Source organism: Phocoena phocoena, chromosome 20 (genome assembly GCF_963924675.1).
Source record: "Phocoena phocoena chromosome 20, mPhoPho1.1, whole genome shotgun sequence".
Classification (NCBI taxonomy): Eukaryota; Metazoa; Chordata; class Mammalia; order Artiodactyla; family Phocoenidae; genus Phocoena; species Phocoena phocoena.
The window spans coordinates 40,986,510-41,005,038 of NC_089238.1; the positions used below are offsets into that span (position 1 = coordinate 40,986,510).

At 53.7% G+C, this 18,529-nt stretch overlaps 3 protein-coding genes across 3 annotated transcripts in view; 1 reads left to right on the forward strand and 2 right to left on the reverse strand.

Annotated features, from left to right (window-relative positions):
• PSKH1 (protein serine kinase H1) overlaps nt 1-10,938 on the forward strand; it is a 34,580-nt gene extending 23,642 nt beyond the window's left edge. The window contains exon 3 of the mRNA XM_065898800.1: nt 8,638-10,938. Within this exon, the coding sequence (XP_065754872.1) occupies nt 8,638-8,955 (318 nt within the window). The 3' untranslated portion in view covers nt 8,956-10,938. The remainder of the gene's footprint in view (nt 1-8,637) is intronic.
• On the reverse strand, nt 9,095-13,432 carry CTRL (chymotrypsin like). The gene is given in 12 exon segments (XM_065898383.1): nt 9,095-9,127; nt 11,392-11,519; nt 11,522-11,558; nt 11,646-11,668; nt 11,671-11,716; nt 11,718-11,779; nt 11,865-11,896; nt 11,898-12,043; nt 12,209-12,290; nt 12,410-12,489; nt 12,580-12,683; nt 13,330-13,432. Coding segments are annotated over 12 exon segments (876 nt in total).
• Nucleotides 13,433-15,307: 1,875 nt separating this feature from the next.
• On the reverse strand, nt 15,308-17,863 carry PSMB10 (proteasome 20S subunit beta 10). The gene is made up of 8 exons (XM_065899590.1): nt 17,707-17,863; nt 17,385-17,472; nt 17,198-17,295; nt 16,948-17,088; nt 16,556-16,671; nt 16,392-16,450; nt 15,589-15,740; nt 15,308-15,474 (listed from the first exon to the last, which is right to left on the reverse strand). Exons 1-8 carry the CDS (start codon nt 17,760-17,762, stop codon nt 15,363-15,365), a joined length of 822 nt encoding a protein of 273 aa, XP_065755662.1. The 5' UTR covers nt 17,763-17,863; the 3' UTR covers nt 15,308-15,362.
• Nucleotides 17,864-18,529: the final 666 nt, after the last annotated feature.

Consider the following 18,529-nt stretch of genomic DNA (forward strand, 5'->3'; position numbering starts at 1 on the left):
CTGCAATTTTTTGGAAGAGTTTGAGAAGGATGGATGTTAGCTCTTCTCTAAATGTTTGATAGAATTCACCTGTGAAGCAATCTGATCCTAGCCTTTTGTTTGTTGGAAGATTTTTCATCACAGTTTCAATTTCACTACTTGTGATCGGTCTGTTCATATTTTCTATTTCTTTCTGGTTCAGTCTTGGAAGGTTATACCTTTCTAAGAATTTGTCCATTTCTTCCCGGTTATCCATTTTATTGGCATAGAGTTGCTTCTAGTAGTCTCTTAGGATGCTTTGTATTTCTGCAGTGTCTGTTGTAACTTCTCCTTTTTCATTTCTAATTTTATTGATTTGAGTCCTCTCCCTCTTCTTCTTGATGAATCTGGCTAAAGGTTTATCAATTTTGTTTATCTTTTCAAAGAACCAGCTTTTAGTTTTATTGATCTTTGCTCTTGTTTTCTTTGTTTCTATTTCATTTATTTCTGCTCTGATCTTTATGATTTCTTTCCTTCTACTAACTTTGGATTTTGTTTGTTCTTTTTTCTCTAGTTCCTTTAGGTGTAAGGTTAGATTGTTTATTTGAGATTTTTCTTGTTTCTTGAGGTAGGCTTGTATTGCTATAAACTTCCCTCTTAGAACTGCTTTTGCTGCATCCCATAGGTTTTGGATCGTCGTGTTCTCATTGTCATTTGTCTCTAGGTATTTTTTGATTTCCTCTTTGCTTTCTTCAGTGATCTCTTGGTTATTTAGTAATGTATTGTTTAGCCTCCATGTGTTTGTGTTTTTTACGTTTTTTTCCCTGTAATTGATTTCTAATCTCCTAGTGTTTTGGTCGGAAAAGATGCTTGATATGATTTCCATTTTCTTAAATTTACCAAGGCTTGATTTGTGACCCAAGATGTGATCTCTCCTGGAGCTTGTTCTGTGTGCACTTGAGAAGAAAGTGTAATCTGCTGTTTTGGATGGAATGTCCTATAAATATCAATTAAATCTATCTGGTCTGTTGTGTCATTTAAAGTTTGTGTTTCCTTATTAATTTTCTGTCTGGATGATCTGTCCATTGGTGTAAATGAGGTGTTAAAGTCCCCCACTATTATTGTGTTACTCTCGATTTCCTCTTTTAGAGCTGTTAGCAGTTGCCTTATGTATTGAGGTGCTCCTGTGTTGGGTACACATATGTTTATAATTGTTATATCCTCTTCTTGGATTGGTCCCTTGATCATTATATAGTGTCCTTCCTTGTCTCTTGTAACATTCTTTATTTTAAAGTCTGTTTTATCTGATATGAGTATTGCTACTCCAGCTTTCTTTTGATTTCCATTTGCATGGAATATCTTTTTCCATCCCCTCACTTTCAGTCTGTATGTGTCCCTAGGTCTGAAGTGGGTCTCTTGCAGACAGCATATAGATGGGTCTTGTTTTTGTATCCATTCAGCAAGCCTGTGTCTTTTAGTTGGAGCATTTAATCCATTCATGTTTAAGGTAGTTATTGATATGTATGTTCCTATTATCATTTTCTTAATTGTTATGGGTTTGTTTTTGTAGGTCCTTTTCTCCTCTTGTGTTTCCCACTTAGAGAAGTTCCTTTAGCATTTGTTGTAGAGCTGGTTTTGTGGAGCTGAATTCTCTTAGCTTTTGCTTGTCTGTAGAGCTTTTGATTTCTCCATCGAATCTGAATGAGATCCTTGCCGGGTAATCTTTTTTTTTTTTTTTTTTAGCATCTTTATTGGTGTATAATTGCTTTACAATGGTGTGTTAGTTTCTGCTTTATAACAAAGTGAATCAGCTGTACATATACATATATCCCCATATCCCCTCCCTCTTGCGTCTCCCTCCCACCCTCCTTATCCCATCCCTCTAGGTGGCTGCAAAGCACAGAGCTGATCTCCCTGTGCCAGGCAGCTGCTTCCCACTAGCTACCTGTTTTACATTTGATAGTGTATAATGTCAATGCTACTCTCTCAGTTCGTCCCACCTTACCCTTCCCCGCTCCGTGTCCTCAAGTCCATTCTCTGCGTCTGTGTCTTTATTTCTGTACTGCCCCTGGGTTCATCAGAACATTTTTTTTTTAGATTCCATATATATGTGTTAGCATACGGTATTTGTTTTTCTCTTTTTGACTTAACTTCACTCTGTATGACAGACTCTAGGTCCATCCACCTCACGACAAATAACTCAATTTCATATCTTTTTATGGCTGAGTAATATTCCATTGTATATATGTGCAACATCTTCTTTATCCATTCATCTGTCAGTGGACACTTAGGTTGCTTCCATGTCCTGGCTATTGTAAATAGTGCTACAGTGAACATTGGGGTGCATGTGTCTTTTTGAATTATGGCTTTTTCAGGTTATATGCCCAGTAGTGGGATTGCTGGGTCATATGGTAGTTCTATTTTTATTTTTTTAAGGAACCTCCATACTGTTCTCCATAGTGGCTGTATCAATTTACATTCCCACTAACAGTGCAAGAGGGTTCCCTTTTCTCCACACCCTCTCCAGCATTTGTTGTTTGTAGATTTTCTGATGATGCCCATTCTGACTGGTGTGAGGTGATACCTCCTTGTAGTTTTGATTTGCATTTCTCTAATAATTTAAAATATTTTCTTGGCCGCACCGCACAGCATGTGGGATCTTAGACCAGGGATTGAACCCACACCCCCTGCATTGGAAGCACAGAGTCTTAACCACTGGACTGCCAGGGTAGTCCCCATCTCAAGTTTTAGAACACAGCTTTACCATCCTTTAAGTTGTCACGCCTTTTCTCATTTTATTTTTATCTTTGAGAGTCTCTGCCTCTTTTTTTTATATATATAAATTTATTTATTTATTTATATTTGGCTGCGTTGGGTCTTCGTTGCTGTGCGCGGCCTTTCTTTAGTTGTGTCGAGCAGGGGCTACTCTTTTTTTTTTTTTTTTTTTTTTTAGGGGCTACTCTTCTTTGAGGTGCGTGGGCTTCTCATTTCGGCGGTTTCTCTTGTTGCGGAGCATGGCCTTGAGGCGTGCAGTCTTCAGTAGTTGTGGCACGTGGGCTCAGTAGTTGTGGCTCGTGGGCTCTAGACCGCAGGCTCAGTAGTTGTGGTGCACAGGCTTAGTTGCTCCGCAGCATGTGGGATCTTCCCGGACCAGGGCTCGAACCCGTGTCCCTTGCATTGGCAGGCAAATTCTTAACCTCTGCGCCACCAGGGAAGCTCCTCTGCCTCTGTTTAAACCTCTATTATCTTCCTCCTTTTTCTCCTGTCAGCCTCTCTCCCTCAACATCTTTCTCTTTTCTGCTGCTCAGGTCCCCCAACCCACAGCGTGGTCTCAGCATGTTGGATACTGTCTGTTCTGGAAGTCCAGACACCAGGATGGTGAGTGTCTTGACCAGAGGAGGAGATGCTGGCTCTACAGCCCCACAGTGTCTAATTGTGCTGATTTTTTCAAAGCACTTTTCCTCATGGTTAACATCAGAGTGTGCTGTTCTTATCACACTAATAGTTCTGCTCTCCTGAGTAAACCTGAAGCTCCATTTCCCAGAATATCCTCTGTGCCCTTCTCTCTGCTCTCATTCAGGCCCATGTCAGTACCGGAAGGAGGACTTTGAACATGGGAATGCTGTATCTGAAGACACATGTTGAGACAAAGTTGAGGGAAGAACTGAGTCATGGGAGCAAAGCCCAGGCTTCTTTCTCCCCCTTCTTCCCCTAGCATCTCTTTGCCTGGGCTTCCTTCTCTGCCAGGGAACCTTCCCCAGTGTCATCATGGGCTGGAAGAGAACCCATAAAGGTCAAGACATCAAGTCAGCTTAAACGTTAGATGCTCTACTTCTCTTCCTCACACGCAGCCAAGTGGGGAAAAAAGATGGGGAGCCATCTTCTTACAACCCAGGACTTTATAAACTGGAAGAGACTTAGAATTCATTGCATTCAGCTCCTTCATATTAAAAGTGAGGAGGCTGTGATTTCTCTACGGTCAGCCGAGACGGTAGACCTAGAACACAGGTCACTGGGCTTCCAGCCCAGAGAGACGCTAGGCCTTTTTCTCCCCTTACTTGAGAGCCGTCAGACCTGCTTACCAGAGGGAGTCTAGGGTATGCCCCGTGAGCTGGGTTTGCTGCTGGAAGGAAGCAGCTTCCTCCTCCCTCTGCAGCCTAGGCCTCGAGAGCTGGTTCCAGCCCTTGTTCCCTTAGCCCTGGGGCTCAAGGCAGGACCATGGAAGTAGCTTGGGTAACATTCTTGCCAGGCCCTTGTGACATTAGAGCTAGAGCAAGTGAATGAGACTGGGACGGGAGGAAGTGTGTCCTCTGAGCTGGAGTGGCAAACCCTTTCTGGTCTGGTGCCTTCCTCTGAAGGGAGAGTTGGATTCAGCTGCTGAGTGTCACCAGGAGTGACTGGTCTCACAGAAGCAGAGCGATGAGGAGGGTGAAGTTGGTTAGGAAGTACTCATGGGGGAGATCCTTCTTCTACCCTATTGGTTTCTTTGCTGTTACAGCATCAGGAATAGGTATCTGAACTGCAAGGACTCTGGGGGTTACAGGGTAGGCAGAAGGGCGGCCAGCTCGATGGTCAGAAACAGGGTGGAGGTGATACCCTTCCTCCTACAGCCTCTTCTTGTCCTCCTCTTGGGGCAGGACCCCTCACCCACACAGCTCATGAAAGACTGACTTGTGGACAGGAGGGTGCGGGCTGTCACCCTGAGTATTGCAGCTGTCCTCTGCACACTCAGGTCTCACGGAGGCCTGAGTGTCTGGAGGCAAGGCCGGCTGACATTTTGATATTCCCTTTCATGCCCCATGCTCTTTGCCAGCCCAGAAATGGGTGGAAGCCTCTAGGAGACTGGCCAGGTGGTACCTGGGGCCTGTCCCTTCTGCCACCCACCTGAGGCTTACATGTGTCCCTGATCTGGCCCCAAGTATACTGAGGCAAAAGTTCTCTCCTTTACCCACAGCTGGCAGTTAGAGCTGTGGAAACTGAAGAGCATGACAGTTTATCATTTTCCTTTTTCCTCATGCCCATTTTTCTTTTTCTTTCTTTTGGCTCCACCGTGCGGCATGTGGGATCTTAGTTCCCCGACCAGGGGTCAAACCCGTGCCCCCTGCAGTGGAAGAGTGGAATCCTAACCACTGGACTGCCAGGGAATTTCCCGTTTTTCTTTTCCTCACTTGGCTGCATATGAGGAACAGAATGTTACCTGGCCGGTCAGTCAGAGGCTGCCAGACATACTCATGTGGCTCCAGAGGCCTGAGCATGTTGGGGAAGCAGGTGGGTTGGTCTGCATGTGTTGATCGCTTTCTTTTTCTTTTTTTATTTGGTTGTGCTGGGTCTTAGTTGCGTCAGGTGGGCTCCTTATTTGCGGCTCGTGGGCTCCTTAGTTGCAGCAGGTGGGCTGCTTAGTTGCAGCTTGAGGGTGCCTTAGTTGCTGCTTGAGGGCTCTTTAGTTGCATCTTGCCGGCTCCTTAGTTGTGGCTTGCTGGCTCCTTAGTTGCGGCACGTGGGCTCCTTAGTTGTGGCATGTGAGCTCTTAGTTGCGGCATGCATGTGGGATCTAGTTTCCTGACCAGGGGTCGAACCTGGGCCCTTTGCATTGGGAGCACGGAGTGTAAACCACTGTGCCACCAGGGAGGTCCCGATCGCTTTTTCAGGAGGTGCTGAATTGGACTTGGCCAGAAGTGTGGCCATGGGTGAGTGTGGAAGGCCTTGCTTCTCCTTTGTGAGCCCTGTTGGAGACCTCCAAGGGGCCACTATTCTGGAGGTCAACATAAGCCCCTGCCCCACTGTCAGTGGGCTGGCTCGAGGACCACCTTCCTGTGTTTGTCCTGTTTGACTTCCCGCTCCAGGTCCCTCAGTGTGTGAGGGTTAGGCTGGGTGCCATTGCACAGCCCGGTTCTCATGTCAGGACAGCTCGAGTCACATTGTCTTAGGGGATCCACCTGCGCACAGTTCATCAAAGCTGGGGAGAGCTGGGGCCTGCCAGAGAGGGTGGGCAGGCCCTCAGACTAATGAGCCCATCAGCATTCCTCACACTGCTGCCTGTACCAGGTAATTGGAGAGGCGAGCGCCTGGGGGAGGAGGAGGGGCAGATCAATCTGGCTCACTTTGGCGATCATGGCAACAAGCAGCAGGGGTTGACAGCTGGTGTGAGCCTGTGTCACTCTGGAGGTGGAGATGCTTAAGCCCACAGTGCGTGTCTAGTGGGAGGCCCATCTGAGACTGCACTGGACTGGTTTGGAGCTGCAGGGGGCCTTGGTTTGTTTGGCTGGGTATGGTTATGAAGTGGGGATGCCTCCGATCCATCCGTGTTCAGGTTCCTGACTTGTGAGTCCAGGTTCGCCACTTTTTATTCTGTCATTTGCAGAGGAGTTGCCTCTCTTCTGGCTTGACTGGACCAAGGGCCAGGGGCAGAATCCATGTCCCAGCCCTGTTTGGCTGGCCTGGGCTGGCAGCTGTGTCTTGGAGCTGTCCCACCAACAGGCTAGGCTGAGCTGCAGTGTGTTCCCCAGTGATTTCTCCTTTTCTTGGAGACCATAAAAGCCGCAGTGCAGCACAAGCACAGGTATTCCCATGACCTGTTCCAGCTCTAGGTTTGCTTTGTCCATCAGTGGCCCCATTATGCCTGCGTCTCTCCATTTCTCAAATGAGTGACAGGGGCCACAGTGTGTCTGTGGTCTAGATTGGCTGGCCCCTCACAATGGCTCTTTGTGTTCAGGTGGCAGCAGCAAGCCATGGGGCTTTTTTGAACTGAGAGCCCACAGCTACTGTGGCTACTGTCTAGTCCAGTCACCCTGCATGTCAGCCTCAGTATCAGAGCCCTGAGTTACACAGGCCTGCAGGGAAATGTGGACCAGGCTGCCTGCGTGGGAGGGCTGTTGCTCCTTGCTCTCCCTCACTGCTCTCAGACAGCACGGGATTTATGGGCCCTAACTGCCCTCCTCCTGGAGGCCAGTAGCTTGCCAGGAATCACTGGGAGCTGGCCCATTGGTGAGGAGGACCCTGTTAGGTGGCTGTTTAGAAATCTGGGCTTTCTGTGACTTTCTTCCAGTTCAGCTCAGTAAAAGTTGAGATTTGCCTTCCAAAGGGCAAGTAAGGATAACAACTACAAGTAGCTCCACCCCTTCTTCAGGACTCCAGATGAGTCTTTTCCTTGTTTCCTACCCCACCCCACCCACTGCCTCCCGGTACATCGACATCAGTGGGGAAAGGCATGAGGGAAGAGTTGGGGGTCAAGGAAGCCTGACTGGGGGCAGCGATAACTGTGTTAGTGTGTCTGCTGAGTGGGCATGCAGCTACCCCAAATGTGGGCTCTCAGACTTTCCGGAGCCCCTTGGAGAGTGTGTTCAGGGGCTCCTCAAGGTGAAGGGCACCACGGGGTAGAACAGTTAGACCTCTCACCAGACAGGAAGGAGGGTGATAGGACACCTGGCATCCCAGCCGAACCACCTGGAGCAGGCTCAGCAGAAGTCCTAGCCACCCACCCTTTGGAGAGTGTCAGAGCCCGTGCCAGAGTGCTCCCAAGAGATGCAGGGACTCGGAGAAGTGCTGCATCTGCCCTCCTTCAGCAGAGTAAGTCAAGGGCCCGGGCATCTGAGCCCCACATTCTGGAAGCAGCTGCAGGAGAGGGCACCCATCAGGTGCCATGCATGGGTTGTTTACTCTCTGAGCCTCTGTCTTCTGAGTGCCTCCTGTATGCCCGGCACCAGGCACTGGTGAATAGCTAAGCATGGTCAAATGGGAACAATAAACTTGAAATTATTCGAATAGTTGCTTAGCACTGGTGGCTAAGAGAGGCAGTGTGAGCAAGTGTCCTTTAACCTGAGAACCTGAGGATTCAGCCAGGTGAAGACAATTTGTGCAGGCTGAGGCCCTGAGACAGACGGCTGTTTGGTGTGTGGCTGAGATGAGGCAGCCGTGGGTGCATGTAGCAGAGCAGGCTTTGTGCTGAGGAAAGAATGTACTAAAACGAGGCTGGCACAGGGTACTGCCAGGAGCCCCGGTGTGGCTTAGAGAGGTCATGCAGACATGAGAAGCACCCCTGAGAAGGGTCCTAATCCCTGCTGGGCTCCCAGGATCCCCCTGCCATCCCAGCAGATGGAGAAATCTAGTTGCCTTGAATTGTTTCCTTTTCTCCTCATGGCTGAGAGACCGAGGCTGAGGCTGATGCAGAGAATGCAGTGATTATTTTGGCCACTTTTTCAGTTGGAAGGGAGGGCAGACCCTGTTTCGAAGGACTAGGAAGTGGCTCAGTATGGGCATCCAGTGATGGGAGCTTAAGTCCGTCTCAAGATATGGTGGAAGGTTTGGGTCGTTCTCATTAAATCGCCCTGAGTTATGGTGGTCCTGGTGTAGGTTGGGTGGTCTTGACGGGGGCCACCTCCTTGAACCAGGCTTTGAGTCCAGGGCACCTTTGAAGTTTGCTCCTCAGGGAGGGGGTGGATCCTTCTCCTCCTATCACACTCCTTGTCACTCAGAGAGCAGCCTCTGCTCAGTGGCCTGGGTCAGCACTGGGTGGGAAGGGGAGGCCCGGAATGCTCTACGTGAGAGGAGCCGGGCAGTTCCTCTCTCTAGGGGGAGAGTGCAGGGCTACTGGACAGGTCTGAGTGCTGTGTAGGTGACATCATCGGGATGTTCAGGGCAATGTTGAGTGTGCTCGCTCTAATGCTTGTCCTTGGCTTCTAGCCCTGGCCCAGTGTGTCCAACCTGGCCAAGGACTTCATTGACCGCCTGCTGACGGTGGACCCCGGCGCCCGTATGACGGCACTGCAGGCCCTGAGGCATCCGTGGGTGGTGAGCATGGCAGCCTCTTCGTCTATGAAGAATCTGCACCGCTCCATCTCCCAGAACCTCCTCAAACGCGCCTCCTCGCGCTGCCAGAGCACCAAATCTGCCCAGTCCACGCGTTCCAGCCGCTCTACACGATCCAACAAGTCTCGCCGAGTGCGGGAGCGAGAGCTGCGGGAGCTCAACCTGCGCTACCAGCAGCAGTACAATGGCTGAGCTGCCAGGCTGGGGTGCTGACATGGCATGGCCCCAGCCTGGCCACACATTGCTGTGCCATCTGGGCCCGCCGCCCTCTCTAGAGATAGGTCTGTATGGTCAGTGGTAGGTGAATGGCCCCAGCCCCTTCTCTGTGCCTTCAGCAGTCCCCATCTTCACCCTGGGCCTGAGTCTGGTGCGACAGAGTGGAGGGAGCCCTGGGGCATACGAGCCCCCTGAACGGGGAGCCTGGTCTGGCACTAATGCTCCTTTTGCTGGACAACTGCTCTGGTACATATTGGGGGAAGGGCAGGACCTGGCCTTCAGTCTCCTCACCTCTTGGCTCTTCCCTAGACCAAAGGAGCATGCAGTGCCAGGTAGAGGGTGTCCTGTGGTCCCAGGACTCTTTGGGACAGTTACTTCTGGAATCCCCCCTTTCCTCTACCAAGCCTTCCTGTCTGCCCTCCCCCGGCCCCACATTCCATGGCATCCTGATCCTCATGATTATGCTCCAGTGAGAGGCCCAGGTAGGCCCACAGCTTGTGCCTTGGCTGGACTCTCAGCCCCAGGCTAAGTCTAAACAGCCTCCCACCTCCCAGCCAAGATCTGTCTTCCTTCATGGTGCCCCTGGGGACCCCTCCCGGCCCCAGGACTTGCCAGGATCTTTGGTGGTAGGACCGTGGAATGGTCCTTGGCCCTCTGGACTGTGTGGCCATGTTGGTACCAGGCTTGCTCCAGGCTTCAGCCTCTCTCTGACTATGAGAGTTCCTGCCCACCAGCCTACTGCATTCAGTGCCTTCTTTACAGAGCCTACTATCACCTCCCTCTCCCCCTTGGATGCCCATTCTATTCCCCAGGTGCCTCCTTCCCAACTGTGTGGGGTTAAAAGGAGCCCCACTGCTGCTACCTGGGGGATGGGGGCACCTGGGCCAAAGCAAAGGGCAGGGGCTTCCGAGGGAGAGCCCCATCAGGATTCCAGTGTCAGCCTGGGTTCCACCCTTGGTGTTGCCTCTCCCTTGAGGTGCTGCTGTTCCCTCCTCTGCAGCTGCATGAAGGAGCCATCTAGTGTCTGGCATGAGTATGGGCGGCCGAGGAATGAGCACCATGCTCTCCCTTTATCCTCCAAGAGGAAGTCGGAAGGAAGGAGCTGCTGCATTGAGGGAGGGTCCCCGGGGTGCTCAACCCTATCCCCTTCTGCTGAGCTTCTGCGCAGCTCCCCCTGGAACTTAGCCATACTGTGTGACCTGCCTCTGAACCCTGAGTGCCTGGGGCACTGACCTTCTCACGGTGGCCTTGCTCAGTCCAGCCTGTCCCTGCTTCTTTTCACAGCATTACCCTTCCATTCTGGGCTCCGCTGAATCTCCGTCTGGAGGGAGCCCCTGCGAGAGGTGGGTGGAATTGGGTGGCTGCTTTCCCAGAGGTCTGAGCCAGACCATCCCGCGTCAGTCATGGTGCCTCCCCACCACCACAGACGGGGCTGGAACCCAAGCCCTGTCCCTCCACAGCTGCTTTCAGTGGGTGGGAAGGAGCCAGGGCCCAGCTTTAGCCTTAGCTGGACTGCAGGTCCCCTGCCAGCAGGGAGGGTTTGGCTCTTAGTTCCTCCCAGTGGGTTCCCTTGGGCTAGGCCCTCCTCTTTTTGCATGTGCCACCTCCAGTGGGAAACCAAGCCAAAAGAGACCACTCTGGGCCAAGTCATTCGTTCCTTGTACACCCCCTCCTCCTGTCTCCAGTTCTCCTAGCACAAGGCAGTGGAAAGCCCAAGCCCCATGGCCTCAGAATTCCCCCTACTTCCCCCAGTGCCTCTGGGGGTTTATTTCTTTTGGCCAGGATGGGCCTGGTCCTGAAGGTAGGACGGAGGGAGTTTGGAGACTTGGGCCTTTATGCCATGGACTGTGGATGGAGAATGTGCAGTTATTTATTTTGTGTACTCAAGTTTGTAAATGTATCCTTTGTACTCAATAAACAGGCTGCCTTCCCCAGGGAAAGCTGCCCATTCATTCCGACAGCCCAGTCTCTTGCTGTGGACAAGAGGTTGCCCAGGAGGCGGTGGGGAGATGGGAAGAGCCCAGCCTGGTCACGGCTAGTCTAGGAGGATCCTAACTCCTCAACACCTGCCATACCAGAAGACAAACTCCGCTTGGGGAGTGGGGCCCCCAAGAGCCTCTCTTTTTTTTTTTGGCGGTACACAGGCCTCTCACTGTTGTGGCCTCTCCCGTTGCGGAGCACAGGCTCCGGACGTGCAGCGGCCATGGCTTACGGGCCCAGCAGCTCCGAGGAATGTGGGATCTTCCCGGACCGGGGCACGAACCTGTGTCCCCTGCATCGGCAGGCGGACTCTCAACCACTGTGCCACCAGGGAAGCCCTAGCCTCTGCTTTTCCCTGAACCAGGAAGACAGACAGGCATACACAAGAGGACAGAGCCTGGGGTCTTTATTGGACTGAGATGGGGAGAGGGCCTGTGGTAGGCTTGGTTGTAGGCTGTGATTGATCCAGGTACTGAACTTGCTAACCTGAGTGTACATGGCAGGCGCGTGCACGTTGCAGTTATTGGCGCCCCAGGAGATAATACCAGTGAGCACCCAATGTCCCCCTTCTGGCAGACAAGCGGGCCTCCACATTCACCCTGATGGAAGGAGAGGGGAGAAGTCAGTGTGGAGGGTGGGAGTGCCACAGGACAGTGCAGAGGACAGGACAGGGTGCCAGTGCTTACCTGGCACGAGGAGGCCCCGAGGTCCCTGCACAGATCATCGAGTTGGTGATGCGTGAGCCCCAGTATTGCTGGCCACTGACTCACGGTGACCAGGGGTAGAATCACCTGCTGCAGGCGTGCAGGAGTCACACTGCCTGTGGGCCGGGAGTGGGTGGTTAGGTCCCAGATGACTTGTCCCCACCCTGCCCTCCCACCCAGAGTTTTGGCCCAAATTCCTACCTGCACCGCTGAGGCGGCCGCAGCCAGTGGTGACACGTGAGGCCTTCAGGCAGCACCTCATTTGAGGAAGCCAGGCAAACTGGTGAGATGTGTGTTGTGTACTAGGCTGGGGAGGCGAGCTTTAGTAGCATCAGATCGTTGTTCATGGTGGTGGGGTTCCAGAAAGGGTGCGTGATGGCCTGCGGAGCCAGGAAGGGGCCATGCAGGATGGGGATGGGCACAGGCCCCCACTATGATGGGTGCTGAGGGGACTAGGCCAGAGCATGCTCCGAATTCCTCACCCCCAGAGCCCACACACCTACACTGCCCACTCTTCCTTCCCCATCTGCAGCCCAGGCACTGACCCGCAAGATGGACAGAACCTGCAAAGGCTCAGCGCTGGATGATAGGTCATACTCGCCCAGGATGACAAAGTGGCAGCCAGGGCTGCAGTGAGAGTGGGGTTGGGCAGCCACAAGGAGGGCAGAGTGACAAGAGAGGGGCCTCCAGGGCAAGGGGGTGGGGAGGTGGGGGCTGGGGGGTGCAGGTAGAAGGGAAGCACTCACACAACATTGCAGTGGGCAGCAGTGACCACCCAGGACTGACTGATGAGGGAACCACTGCAGAAGTGGAAGCTGTTGCTGTCCTGGGGTCAGGGGTCAGAAGTGGGGTGGGCCCAGGCTACACCCAGGCATGAAACACCTGAAACCCTGCCCCACCCCCAGGGTGCATGTACCTGCAAGGACACCTGCCAGGGCCACGAGCCCAGCACTGCATTCTCCCCATTGACAATCCTCTGGCTGAAGCTCAGCACCGGTCTGATGGCAGGAACGCCACAACCTGACCATTGGGCTGGTGAGGACCTGCTTCCCACATCCCAGCACACCTCTCCTCTCCTCTTCCTGGGTGCTCCCAGGCTGTGCCCCCCCAGAGGGGTCCAAATCAAGAGGGCTCATCACTACCCCTTCTCACCCTGAGCACCTCTGGGCCTCTATAGCTATCTCAGTTGCCCCCATCCAACCAGCCCCCAAGTTCTGTTCATTCTTCCTCATCTCTCTCCAACCTACGCCCCACCATTCCCCAACTCCACCCCACCCCCGATCCCAGGCCATTTTTCTCCCTGTCCCCAGGAATATTCTTGTCTCCTTCCTAGCCTCTTCACTCCCTCCAGACCTCAATGGTCCATACCCCACATGCAGCCAGAAGGCTCTTCCTAAACTACACGTCCAACCTTTGCTTCTCAGCTTCCTAAACCCTCCCCGGCTCTTGGGCCCAGCCCAAGCTCCTGTCCCATTTGTGAGACTGGCCCCTGACCCCCTCTTGCCCAGCCTTGCCACATCCTTTCTCCTTTGCCCACTCTGTCCACCTGCTTCCCTTCTAGCCAGCCTGGCCCCTGCCCTGAGCCCCTGAGCAGGAAGCCTGGGCTGCTGCTGGGAGCTGGGTTGCCCTAAGGCTGTTCAGTCAGGGCTGGGCCAGGCCCACTTACCCAAGGAGGAGCCAAGGAGGACCAGGGTAAGGATGAGGCTGAGCAGCAACACTGTGGCAGGCGTGAGGTTGAGAACTGGGCCTGGCTTTATGGTTCTCTTCATCCTTGAGCCAAAGTCCCAGGACTGAGGCCAGGCAGCTGTGGAGGTTCAGCTCCCTGCCATTATTCCTCCTTGCTCTAGGCAGGAGGAGGGTCTCTTTGGGTCAAGGTCCTCCACTCAGGCCTTGACTTATCAGACAGAGCCCAGGTGTGAGGCTCTCACCTCCTCCACCTCCCAAAGCCTGGCCCCTGACTGGATCCCTGAACCACCTCACATCCCAAATGTTGAGCACCAGGTACCAAGGACTTGTGGTTAGACTTAACAGTAACCACCTGGTGGCTGGGATCAGGGAAGTCTCCCAGGGCTATCAGGAGCACCAAACTCACAGAAGCCTGCTCAGCACCCAGGGGTGTTCCTGACTGGTAGAGGGAATGTCCACCTGCACCGGCTCTGCTGTGGAAGGGCCAGGGCCAGGACGGGGGTGCTGGCGGCTTGCAAATCCTAACATATCACCTCAGTGATTCCTCTTCAACTTGGAATGGGTGTCACGGTTTGCTCAGGGAGATGCTGACTCTCCCTCCACATGGTGTGTTTGGACCCAAACCTTCATCTGTCTGGCTCCAAAGCCCACACTGTTCGTGATGAGATGATACACCTAGAAGGGGCTTTGTGCACAGGAGGGCAAGGTATGAGCCCTTGGTGACTGGCCGATCCTAGATGGAGATCAGGGGTGGAAGAATGACAGCCATCAAATCTCTGACAGCCTCCAGGCCTTGGGGCTCCCATGGACAAGCCCCTGGTATCTACAGTCCATTCACTGTAGAGCCCCAAGGTGAGCCTGAACCGAGGGAGAGAAGACACCCCTGTGTGCAAAGTTGCAACAGGTAAGTTGGCTTGCCTCCTTCTAGGGGTGTGAGGGCTTTGGCTGATTCCAGAACACATCAGTCAAAAAAATGAGTTAATTGCTGACTAGAGGGAAGGATAGATAGATACATGGTAAAGCAAATATAACAAAATACTAATTGTAAAGTCTGCAGTGGGTATATAGGTGTTCAACTTTTTTCCAGATTTTATGTTTTAAAATTTTCATAATAAAATACTGAGGGAAAAAGCATAATCAGGGACCCAGGGATGTCCAGCCTGGAGTAGACCCTCCCCAGGGGTTGGGCAGACTCTCTCTAACAGTTCCAAAGCTCCAGGGGAGCTCAGCCATTCTCTCCCAAGGCAGGATGCTCCCACTAGCACCCTGCACCTGGGCTGACACTCAGTGGGTGCTCAGCAAAAGTCTGCTGGATAAATGTGTCATATTATCTCTCCCCACATGAGCCCTGTGATCCCTGGCACCCAGAAAACTTGGAGTCAATCCCCTTAGTCACAGCCCAACACGTGCAAACAGAAGCTCAGCATCATGTTAGCACCTCAGGTATGCCTGGTCATCAGAGGGGTTTCACAGATAAAGCCGTTGTAGGGGTGAGGAGTGCGCTTGTGAGAACTTGCCCTTGGAATAAGGGAGCAGCTCCTCCACCAGCATTTTAGCCATCAGTGGGGATGGGGGGGGGTCTGACTGAGAGCTGTGGGCTGTGTCCTTGGCCACTGATGAGCCAGGTAAAGGCTCTATGTGGGGGCAATACATAGGGCCTTTTGGGTTGTACAACAGCCCTCAGTGGACTAGAGGGCAAGAACAAGGCATGGGAGTGGTAGGGGGAGCCTCTGTAGTGTGGAGAGTCAGGAGGGGGGCTTTCTACTTTGAGCCTGTGATACTTGCCAGGGCTGGGGTTCTGGAGGGGTAGATGCCTAAGGTGATGGGTGAAGTGCACCGCTTAGGCTAGGCACTGAAGCCATGGGAGGAACTGGCCCTGCAGGGATACCTTAGGCACAGAGCCCCGCTGGCTGCTTGTCCCCCTCCACCCAAGAAGGACACAGCCATCTGTCTAGGTATTTGTGTTTTCTGGGTTTATTCCTCCTTGTTCCAAGCTCTAAGCCTCAGCCTACTTCACTCCACATCCATGGCCTGCACAGTTTCCTCCAGCAGCTCCAGGGTCAGCGGCATCACTGTCTCTGACAGGACAGCTGTGGTCCCAGGGGCAAAGCGGTACTGGCTGGACCTGGGAAGGAGAAAGGATGACCTCATCAAGTGGCCCTTCTTTTCTTTGCAGCCCCCTATTTCCCTTGCTACCACCCATCCTCCCCTGTGATTCCCCCATCTCCTATGCTCCTACCTCTCTATAGGCTCTGTGGGAGAGCTCAGTGTTCGCAGCAGCTTGGCGCTGGTCCCAGTGATCACACATGCATCCACACTGCCCCCAGAGCCCAAGTCACCCAGGATCCCTGCAGTGATGGCTTCCACCAGCAGCTCCTGCGCTGCCTCCAGCTGTAAAGATGTGTGTGTGTGTGTGTGTGTGTGTGTGTGTGAGTCCTGATGGACCCTTTAGTATCACCCTCAGGCTACAGCCTGGAGACTGTTAATCTTGAAGGCTGGACTATTTACCATTTGCTCACACCCAAACTCCTCTCTCTCCCTACACCCCCATCTCCACCCCAGGCTCCTCTACCCTGGTTTCAGTATCCCTCTTTCCAGAGACCCCAATGTTCCCACTGCCCCTATTTTCACAAACTTCTCTGAGTCACACTTGTGGCTCTGCTTCCAGTGGGCTATTCACCCACCCACAATCCCTGGCTCACTGCCTTTTTCTTTCTGGGCCATAAGCACCTATAAAGTGATATATGCCTTCTGCTTCCATCCACCCTAAACAAAATCCAGACTCGACCCCACCTGCTGTTCCCTTCTCCCTCAACACCAAATGGCCCTCTCTGAGTTTTGACTTCTGGGACAGTCCAAGCTTTGGCACTGCTGGAATAGCACTTCACCCTCACTCCACTGGCCCCTCAGTCTCCACTCAGTCGTCACCTTCGAGAAGCCTAGCTCTAGAGTAGGCCAGGGTACCTCTGCGTTTCCCCAGCTCCCGGGTGTGCACTTCCCACCAATGCACGCATAGTGGGGGCGGGGGGAGATGTCGCTCACCGTCATGTTCGGCTGGAACCGGTCCTCCAGCACTGCCAGGGCCGCATCCTGGCCGGAGCCTGCAGGCAGGAAGGGTATCGGAGGTCAGCCGCGGCCTCCCAGTCGCGGGATAAACGTTGAGGTCCCACAGGCGGGGTTCGCGGGAAGGGGGCGGAAGCGCTCACCCTGGGCCGTGAAGGGCAGACGGCTGTAGGAGCCGTGGGGGTGCACGCAGTAGAGCTGCGGTCCGGTGAAGTCTACGCCGCCCACAATCAGCGAGGCGCCCACGTAGCCCCGGTACCTTTTCGCGGAGTGGGTGCGGTCAGTCGAACGCACAGGACTCGAGGTCCCGCCCCTCCTCGATACCGCCCCTGCACCCGAGCCCCGCCCCTTCCCGTGGTCCGGCGCCCCGTGACCAACAGCGTTCCTTCCTGCCACTCTCTTAGCTCCTCTTAGGCCATCCTCTTCCGGTCTCTCGGACCTCGAGGCCCCGCCCTTCCTCCTGTCAAGCCTCCTCTCAGCCCTGCCCTCCCCGCAACTGCCCCTCCCCAGGATCATTTTAGCCCCGCCCCAGCACCGGAAGAGCGTCTGGCGCAAAGCGCGGGTGACCGTGGCCACGCGGGGCTCGCGGCCTGTGGACAGCGCGTGTAGCTCCATGTTAGACGCCGCCATCCGCGTGGTCATCTCTGCGTCCGCGGCTACTCCAGCCCCACAGCAGCTGAAGGCGAAGGGAGGGTTCGTGTGGGCGGGACTATGGATGTTCTGGGACCCGGGATGGGAACGAGGGGGCGGTTCTTGAGGGGGGAACTGGGCGGGGGAATGCTCACTAGATTTTAGGGGCGATGAAGTGGATCTTTTCGCAGCTCTGGTACGCCACGATCGAATCGTTAGTGGCCCGCGTATCCGCGCCCAGGATGACCCCGTCCTGGGGGGTGGGGAGGACCCATTGGTTCAGTGCCCACCTCCCATTCCCGGCCGCTCCTCTGAGTGTTACAATCCCAACGCCCTACTCACTCGGAACACAAGGCCTGCAATGGTGGTTCCGGTCTTGCGTGCATGAGGGACACGGAGCCCCGGGAGGGAGCGTTCCAAGGCTGCGTTTCTGGAAACGGAGGGGAGAAACCCAGGTTTCAGTTCTTCTGGGACCGTCATCACATCCCCTAACTCCGTCCCGGTTACCCTCACCTTTCGGGTAAGCCTGGGAACCCAAATCGTTCCACACACGTGCCTTCCCCCACCCTCGCCCCCAGGAATTTTAAAGACCCTGGGGCTCCCACTCCCAGAAGCCCCCACTGAGGGCGTAGGCAGCTGGGGAACCAACCATCCCCCCACTCACCTCTCGCAGTTTTCGAAGGAGAAGCCCTTTTGGGGTTCTAGCGCTGTCTTCTGCATCTCCGGGTGGGCAGGGGGTCAGAGGAGTGGGATCAACACGGAGGAAGGCCGAAGCCTTGACCTCTCTCGGGCTGCACTACTGAGCTTCCTCCTTTCGCTTTCACCTTCCCTCAGAGCATGCCAGCCCCTTTTTTCTGAATCTTCTCTTTCACTTTCACCTTCAGCTCTGGTCCTAGGCAGCTTGGGAAGGGGGAGATGCCCCTTGCCTGGCTCTCCATGCTGCTCCTGGGCCCTCTGTCTGAACAGAGGGACAGATCCCTCCTCTCTGGCCACTGTCCAGCCTGAGCCCCGAGCTCTGCCTACCCTGACCCCAACTCTAACCTCAGGTCCCAATGTCCTGAGGCTGTCACATTGACCAGGTCTCTGTTATTGTTAGTGGCCTTCCAACAGCATCAATCATGGCTGCCGTTTGTCATTCTCCCAACTCCTGCCTCTCTTTTGCTACCTTTGCCTTCTTCCTAAAACCTCAAACACGGAGGCTCAGTCCTCGGCCAAGGTGATGCTGATCCTTCCGTCTTCCATGTCTCGAATGCTGTCTTCCCTCTCTCAAGAGGGACACCGTAGGTGTCCATCTGGTGGCTCGTAGGCATGCTGGGCTCTACCCATGGCTAAGCCTTATTTCACATCCCAAATGACCCTTTATCCACTTCTTTCTCCTACTTACTGCTTGTTTCAGCTAGCATCCTCTCCCCTGGACACTGCACTGGCCTCTGGTTTCCCCACACTTCCTGCCCCTCACCCCCCACCCCCAGGCTACACTCTGCCCT